Source organism: Corylus avellana, chromosome ca7 (assembly GCF_901000735.1).
Source record: "Corylus avellana chromosome ca7, CavTom2PMs-1.0".
NCBI classification, from domain to species: domain Eukaryota; kingdom Viridiplantae; phylum Streptophyta; class Magnoliopsida; order Fagales; family Betulaceae; genus Corylus; species Corylus avellana.
Window position 1 is genome coordinate 23745954 of NC_081547.1, and position 8829 is coordinate 23754782.

Sequence of the window (8829 nt, forward strand, 5' to 3'; positions counted from 1 at the left end):
ATCTCTAACCATTTAGGCAAGAAGTATGGAAAATGTTACATTTGTACATGATCTCAAGAATTTCAAAAATCCCTTTGTTGGCACCTTTATTGGTATAGTTGGTCTGCTTTTCCTTAATGCAGTCCATATAAATACCAAAGGTAGTAAATTTTAAGAGTCGTAAAAACTCTATCATTTATCGACCTTTTATTCTTTATAGAGATATATTCCAATCTCCAATGTCATAACATAGAGGATTTTCTCATTCATAAGACTCTGCTTTATGTCAACATTTATATGCAGGGATTAATTTTCCAAAAATTGGGATCTAGATCAATTTTAAATAGACCATTAATTTAATATTCCACCCAAAAATTTTAACAATATTCAAACTTGATTTTAACAAACTAAAATAGAAATTAAATTTCTAAAAGAATTGTGGAATATATAAAAACATTATTAAGGTCAAAATGACATAACTGAATTTTTAAAATTAATCTATAGATCCCAACAACCTCCAATTGTAAACAAGTATTATTTAGAAAACCCTGCATTATGTTGACAACGTGGACCGCTAAACCAAATTCAATCCACATAGTCCTTAGGAGAGTCAATAAAAGAGATTCATGACACACTAGGTGTATGAGATTACCTTTATTTCAAGTCATTTATGATACTTTATGCAATCATTCTTTATATGCCCATAATTTTCCTTAGTGTGAGAGAAACAAGTATCTTAATTGCCATAACACTTTGTTGGCACCTTGTTTTCATTCATCAGCTATTGGACATGATTGCCTATAAAGGTCTTTCCCTTAACATGAATAACTTTCTGGATTCTCATGTCTTAATCTCTCATCTTCTTGAACACACATGATCAGAAGTTCCTTAATTGATCAGTTATCCTTATGTGTGCCACAAGATATTTGAAAAAATATCATATTTAGATGAGAGAATAAAATTGACCATAATGACTCAAAAACTCAACCTTTAGGGACTTTATAATGAGCTGTTATGTCCTTCATTTCCATAATGTGCTCAAGCACATTTTGAAAAAAGTTTTACTTTAACGCTTTTCTATTAGGGTGCAGGCCAAAGCCTTATTGGAACTCACTAAATGTTCCTCAATGACCTTTCTTTGGCCCTAAAACACTAAGGAATAAAACCCTAATGCTTTCCTTGATATGAGATTTCATGAACGTTGAAACTTAAGCGATTTAAATCACTACAATCGTTCATGTTTAATAATCTCATGTGGCGTACTTGATTCCGTGGGAGAAGGTGATTCGTCCACACGAAACGCCAATTCAGTCTCCAAACACCCCAAAGTGAAAAACACATTTTTCTTTTCAGTCAGAAAAATTACCACTAGGAGTTATTGGAACATAAAATACTAATAATTAAAGCAGTAGGAATACATCCAGTAACCAAGAAAAATTATATACTTTAATGCTATGAAATAACCTTATTTAAATTAACCAATGTTAATTTAATAGTAAATTTCAACCTACCTGTGGGCAAAGGTGCATCACGCATGAAATTTACTCTTTATTAATAAGACTAATAAATTTAACATTAATAAATAAAATTTTCCGTACCTGTGGGCCTAAGAGAAATTTTATTTTCAATGTTAAATTTACTATCTTATTCTAATTAACTCATAAAAATAAAAACGTCCCTGTGGGGATTGGCAAATTAAATTTATAAATTAATTACAACACGATGTTAATTTTTTTTATGAAGTTCATATATATAATCTTGATGCAATTATCATTATAAAATCGGGATGCTGTGGCTCTCCCAAAAATTATTATGACAATTACGACTTCATTAACATCGAATTTATTTAAATTAACCAATGCTAATTTTATAGTAATTTTCAACCTACCTGTGGGCAAAGGTTGCATCACGCATGAAATTTACTCTTTAATAGGACTAATAAATTTAACATTAATAAATAAAATTCTCCGTACCTGTGGGCCTAAGAGAAATTTTATTTTTAAAGTTAAATTTATTATCTTATTCTAATTAAATCATAAAAATAATAACGTCCCTGTGGGGATTAGTAATTAAATTTATGAATTAATTACAACAGGATGTTAATTTCCCTTATGAAGTTCACATATATGATCTTGATGCAATTATCATTATAAAATCGGGATGTTGTGGCTCTCCCAAAATTATTATGATAATCACTACTTCATTAACATCCAATAACTGTATAGATGCCACAATAAAGTTCTCAAGAATAAAAGACAAAACCATCATGTTAGTGGGTAAACAATATTTTTCCAAAGTACAACCGGATAGTGTCCCAGATAAGTGAGGGGGCGCACAACGGCACACTTAAGTCCCAAGACTTACCTTGCCAGAGCTTTCCGATTGCAATTTTGGATAGTACCATAAACATTCATCAACACATGAGGCTAGTTAATTATTCTCAGGTCCAGACATCAAACAATTTATATTTAAACAATTAAAAGAATAAATATATCCTTAAGTTCATGCATTAAAGAAACAATAATTTAATACTGAACAATTTAAATCATAAGATAAATAGAAATGTAATATTAAAGCATTATAAACTGAATAGCTTAATGGTCTTGAAGTGACCTTAGGCCTTTATCCCTCAAGAGCCCAAGTTCTAAACCCAATGAGCCCCCTTTTTATTTTATTTTTATTTTTTTAAACTGAATCGGCTATCGGGTTGGGCTTCCTTATTGGGTCAGCCTTTGGTTTCTGTATTGGTTGGCCCAATCGGGTTAGCCCACTTAATAAACCAAGTTTTTTTTTTTTTTTTTAACTGAATTGGGCTTGGGTTAAAATGAACCCATACCCAATGGCCCAAGAGCACTTGACCCGGTTCCTTATGGGTTAGAAACCCTACCCGAATCATTAACTCCTAACCCGGAATTACCCCAAAAACTAGCCGCCGCCCCTTTCTTCTTCTTCCTCATGCCTCGTCGCCGCCGCCTTCCTCATGCGCCGGCCATCAAGGGTCGACGCTCAAACGGCCAAACGACCACTGTTAACGGCAAGGGGGGGCTGCTCACTTTATGCGGCCAAAGCCGCTGCAGGTGGAGGGAAGACCGGCGCTTCATGCGGCCAACGCCGCTGCCAGATGGGGAAAAAACCGGTGCACAACCGGTGGCCAGAACTCAAAGCCACCCACGAAGTTCTGTCCGCCATATACCAGGTGGTTCGATATCTCTAATGGTGGTTTGAGGCAAAAGGGAGCAAGTCCTCATCATACAGTATACCCAAAAATAAAGACCAAAACCAACGATTCCAAAGGTTCTCGAAAGTGGGTCATAGAAGTGGATTCTCTAGTCTAAGCAAGTCTGATGGATCAGCACAACAGCCTTTGGGTTAGACATGGTGTCCATGAGTTTCAGTTTGTTTCTTTTACTCATGGCCGTGGGTTTAGCTTGTTTGAACAATATAGAAACAAGAAATAAAAATATATATCAAAACGCCGTGGGTTTCATGCTTTATGTTGGTCACCATATTTTGTTTCAATAATCAAGTAAACAAAATAAATATTATTGAAACAAAAATAAAATTTTACAGCAGGCATATCAAAAATATAGACTGAGCAAATATAGTCTAGAGAAGGCTCTGATACCACATGTAAGAAATTGAATATATATTAAATGCTAATTAACAACAAAACTAGCAGCGGAATGAATAATTATATAAATACCTCTAGCTATGTTTTGCTCAAGCCAATTGAAGAACAGCTTCACAGAAACAAAATATGAAAAAATAAAAAATATTGAGAGGTTCTTCTGACCTATGCCTACCAGTGAGTGCCAATTGATGGAATACACAGGCTTTATTTATAGGTAGGTCAGGGGACCCTCAATTATAGCTGTTACCTTAATTATTCCTCCCATCAAGGAATAAAAATCAAATCAATACAGCTAATTGATTCCATAAAAAATAAAATCTTTAATGAAATCAAATACTTGTTCCACAAGAATTAAATCAGTGCTTTAATTCAGAATATTTGATTGAAATCAAATACTTGTTCCACAAGAATTAAATTAGTAATTTAATTCAGAATATTTGATTTACACAATAAGCTTTAATTGGAATAAATTACTGAACACCGTAATTATATATATTTTATAATTACAATAATATATGTGACATAAGGGACATACTTTAAATGGAATTTCTTACACAAAATCCTTACATTATACATGTTGAAAGACATGTGCATACATCCATATTAATTTGGCTAAAAACAAAAGCAATGAAAACTACACAAATCTGATGGGAATAGCCCAGAGGGGCTCAACCTTATGTAAGGTAATGCCAAACGTCTCACTCATGTTTAAATCTTCTGCCTTCATCTCATCTGCAAGCTTCCAATTAAAGTAGTGGACTAGAGAGGCCAACATCAAGTGCACCATCCGGTTTGCCAAAGGCAATCCAGGGCAGATCCTTCTTCCGGCTCCAAAGGGAATGAGCTTGAAATCTCCACCTTTGAAGTCAATGTCCTTCTCTAAAAATCTTTCAGGCATAAACAAATTTGGGTTTGGCCATATGCTTGAATCTTGCCCCATTGCCCACACGTTTACTAGTATCTGTGCATTCTTAGGCACGATGAAGCCACACACCTCTACTTCAATCTTGGCTTTGCGGGGAACTAGGAAAGGCGCTGGTGGGTGCAGACGAAAGGTTTCTTTCACTATTGCTCGTAGATAAGGCAACTTTGAGATATCCGATTCTTCAACACGTTCGTCCTTGCCAAGCACTTCTTCAAGCTCTTTCCGTGCTTTTGCCATTTTTTCCGAGTTTCGTAATAACTCTGCCATTGCCCATTCCACTGTGCTTGATGTTGTGTCGATCCCGGCAACAAATAAATCCTGATATAAAATAGTGTTTGAGCTGAGTATTTAAGATCAAAGATGAAAATATAATAGGAAAAAAGAAAAGATAATTATGCATTCTGAAGCAAAGTTCAAGAAGCGTAGTGAATCACCATAAGCAAATGTTTGATGTCATCACAACTCAATTCTGAATTATCTTCTTCAATGAGATTGAGCAGGGAGCCAAGTACATCGCTGCTTGCCTTAGAACATTTTGAAGATACTTTTGATTGTGATCGTTCATTGAATATACCATCCAGAATCCTAAAAAAATTCCTGTAATGAATCGTCAGCCTTCTGCGTGCACGTTGTGGGTCAACAAAACGAAGTGCAGGGAAATAGTCTGCAACAGTCGGCCTTCCAACTTCTTCCATGGCACCCAATATGATTTCCAGAAACTCTTGGGACGCAGTTGAACAATAATCTGCCAAGTCTTTAGAGAAAAGTGTGTTTGATATGGCATTCAGGCTAGTTGTGAAGGCTGCTCGACCAATATCTACCGCTTGACCACTATTACAATTTTCTTTTACATGGTCTACTAGTTGTTGAACCTTTTTTCTCCTAATGGCTTGGGTGGAATCGAGCTTTTGTGGAGAAAATATTTGCGTGGCAGAAACTTTCCTGAGGTTTCTCCAATGAGCCGATGCAGGCAGCCACCCGATTGAAAATTTGTGGTGGTTGAGTGCTCAGCTGCTGTCCGGGAAAGTTCGGCTAGAAAAGACTTGGTCGTGTTTTTGCAGTACTTCTTGGGCTAGATCTGGAGAGGAAACGACTATGGTTGTCATGCTCCCGAGCTTGAGAGTCATTAGAGGTCCATAAATTTTGGAGAGCTTGGAAACAGCTCGATGGGGTTGGTTTCCTAGGAGCTCCAAGATGTTTCCAATGATTGGAAAAGGCTTGGGGCCTGGAGGAAGTCTTGGCGAGCCAGATTTCGAGGCTCTTAGGCCAGAGGCGAGGACATGAATGGATGCCAACAGTAATATACATTAGAAACTCCACTTAAACCCAAAATTTGAACTTCTATACGGATAATCCACTTTTGCTGGGCTTTGCTACTCAAGAACTCTTCGTTACACTAAAACTATTTAAAAATCAAAAAATCTAAAGAACGAAAGTTTTGTGTGTTATCAGCTGAAAAATGATTCACGTCAATATTTTTTCAATATTTTCCCCAATCTCATCTTACAAATTTAATGGTAGATTCATCTATTTACTATGAAGATAATTAAAATATTGTTAAAAATATATTGAATTCTATCATTTCTTATTTTTTTCAACTTGCTACCATTGATGCCTTGGCTCAATCTGTGATTGTCACATGTCGAATCACAAGCGATAAGCCTAGTCGTTTATTCTGTATATGCACAAAATCCTTGCATCATACATAGATGTCTAAAGACATGCACATATATCCATATTAGGCTACAACAAGAAACAAGGAAAATTACATGGGTCTAATGGGAATAGCCCGGAGGGGCTCGGCTTTATGTACGGCAAGCCCAAACTTCTCTCTCATGTCCATATCTTCTGCCTTCATCCCATCTGCAAGTTTCCAATTGAAGTTGAGGACAAGAGAGGCTAATATCATATGCACCAGCCGGTGGGCCAAAGGCCATCCAGGGCAGATCCTTCTTCCAGCTCCAAAGGGGATGAGCTCAAAATCTCCGCCTTTGAAGTCTATATCCTTCCCTAAAAATCTTTCAGGCTCAAACAAATTTGGGTTTGGCCATATGCTTGAATCCCGTCCCATTGCCCACACGTTAATTAGTATTTGTGCATTCTTGGGCACAATAAAGCCACACACCTCTTTGTCAATCTCGGCTTTGTGGGGAGTTAGGAAAGGTGCTGCTGGGTGCAAACGAAAGATTTCTTTCACTATTGCTCGTAGATAAGGCAACTTTGAGATATCTGATTCTTGAACAAGTTCGTCCTTGCCAATCACTTCTTCCAGCTCTTTCTGGGCTTTTCCCATTTTTTCAGGGCTACGTAGTAACTCTGCCATTGCCCATTCCACTGTGGTTGATATTGTGTCGACCCCCGCAATAAAAAAAGCCTGGAATAAAGTAGTGTGTGAGCACTTTGCCTAAGTTTATTGCTTATCAAAATATAATTGAAAGGAAAGAAAAGTTCAAGAAAGGTAGTCACTCACCAGAAGCAAATTTCTGATGTCGTCGATGCTCAATTCTGAATTATCTTCTTGATTGATATCGAGGAGGGCATCAAGCATATCGCTGCTTGCCTTAGAACCCTTTGATGATGCTCTTAATTGTAATCGTTCATTGATTATACCATCAAGAGTCCTAAAACAATTTGTAAAATAAATTGTCATCCTTTGGCGTACACCTTGTGGGTCAACAAAACGAAGTATAGGGAAATAGTCTGCAACATTCGGCTTTCCAGCTTCTTCCTTGGTACCGAATACGTCTTCCAGAAACTTGTGGGACGTAGTTGAAGAATAGTCTGCCAAGTCAGTAGAGAAAATTGTGTTTGATATGGCATTCAGGCTAGTTGTGAAGGCTGTTCGACCAATATCTACCGCTTGACCACTATTACAAATTTCTTTGACATGGTCTACTAGTTGTTGCACCTTTTTTACCCTAATGGCTTGGGTGGAATCAAGCTTTTGTGTAGCAAATATTAGCGTGGCAGAAACTTTCCTGAGGTTTCTCCAACGACTCGATGTGGCAGGCAGCCACGCCATTGCAAATTTGTGGTGGTCGAGTGCTCGGATAGCATCCGGGACGGGTCTGCCGGCAAAGGCTTGGTCGTGTTTTTGCAGTACTTCTTTGGCTAGATCTGGAGAGGAAACGACTATGGTTGTGATGCTCCCGAACTTGAGAGTCATTAGGGGTCCATAAGTTTTGGAGAGCTTGGAAACGGCTACATGGGGTTGGCTTCCTACGAGCTCCAAGAGGTTTCCAATGATTGGATAAGGCTTGGGGCCTGGAGGAAGTCTTGGCGAGCCAGATTTCCTGGCTCTTAGGCCAGAGGCCAGCACATGAATAGATGCCAACACAAAGGGAAGTAGCAGCACAAATGCTAGGTACTCCATTCACTCAGTTTTGCTTTGTGCTTAGAAGTAGTTAGCATAAGAAAGCAATGGGCTTGCGTGCATATGCCTTGATCAAAAGTTAGATGATAGGGGGGGTATTTATGCAACGTCACCCAGTACCTGGTCTTACTCTTACCTCCTTCTTTCTTCTACTATAAAAGAGACAGTCAAAGAAGAGCGCCAATTCTTAGCACGAGGTAGAAATTTTTAGCACCAAGGTTGCGAAAGATAAGACAGTCAAACATGCACATTTTTTCTAATGTTCACACGCAATCAATGACGATCAAAGAAAAATCTAGCGACATGTTGTGAAAAGAAGAGCTCGGAGACTGTTTCAAAGTTTATACACAGCCATTGTACGTATATGGAGAAAAATCCAAAGACGTCATATTAAAGGGAGGGCCAAATTCATTGCTGGAAGGGCATCCAAACACTTCTTCGTTTTCAAGGTTTATAGGCTATCTTTGATATAATGAATATACGTTCTTATATATCTATATATATATATATATAAGAACGTATATTCATTACATAAATGTCACTTGAAGTTTTTATGTTTAGAGTGCAATAGCTAATTTAGTTAATAAAATCTATAAATCTTGTACAAGATGGTTCAGATTTAATTTTAGAGAAAAATACTTGAGAGGTTCTTAGAGTATAACTTTTTATCAAATTACTCGTCAAGGTATATTCCGTTATCAAATTGCCTTTTATATTCACTTGTTGTTAGGGTTTTTAATGCAAATTATGACACTTAGGATTCGTTTAGTTCGCGGAATGTCTAATCCATTGAAAAATGACTGGCTACTACTAGGAATAGAAGAGTGTGAAATAGACTAACTATTCATATTTCTTTGTTTGGTTGTGACGTTATAATAGAACATTGATTATGTATTCCTTCGTTTGGTACAATGCAATATA

The 8829-nt window shown here is 37.0% G+C and overlaps 1 protein-coding gene and 1 pseudogene across 1 annotated transcript; both read right to left on the reverse strand.

Moving 5' to 3' along the window:
* Nucleotides 1-4244: 4244 nt before the first annotated feature.
* On the reverse strand, nucleotides 4245-5836 carry LOC132188026 (cytochrome P450 76T24-like; annotated as a pseudogene).
* Nucleotides 5837-6078: 242 nt separating this feature from the next.
* Nucleotides 6079-7986, reverse strand: LOC132188729 (cytochrome P450 76T24-like). The gene is made up of 2 exons (XM_059603261.1): nucleotides 7006-7986; nucleotides 6079-6909 (listed from the first exon to the last, which is right to left on the reverse strand). Exons 1-2 carry the CDS (start codon nucleotides 7906-7908, stop codon nucleotides 6301-6303), a joined length of 1512 nt encoding a protein of 503 aa, XP_059459244.1. The 5' UTR covers nucleotides 7909-7986; the 3' UTR covers nucleotides 6079-6300.
* Between the last annotated feature and the right edge of the window lie 843 nt (nucleotides 7987-8829).

Coding starts and splice junctions, on each gene's coding strand:
- LOC132188729 (XM_059603261.1), bottom strand. CDS start 7,908: ATGGAGTACCTAGCATTTGTGCTGCTACTTCCCTTTGTGTTGGCATCT. Junction 6,910..7,005: donor ACATCAGAAATTTGCTTCTG/GTGAGTGACTAC, acceptor ACTTTATTCCAG/GCTTTTTTTATTGCGGGGGT.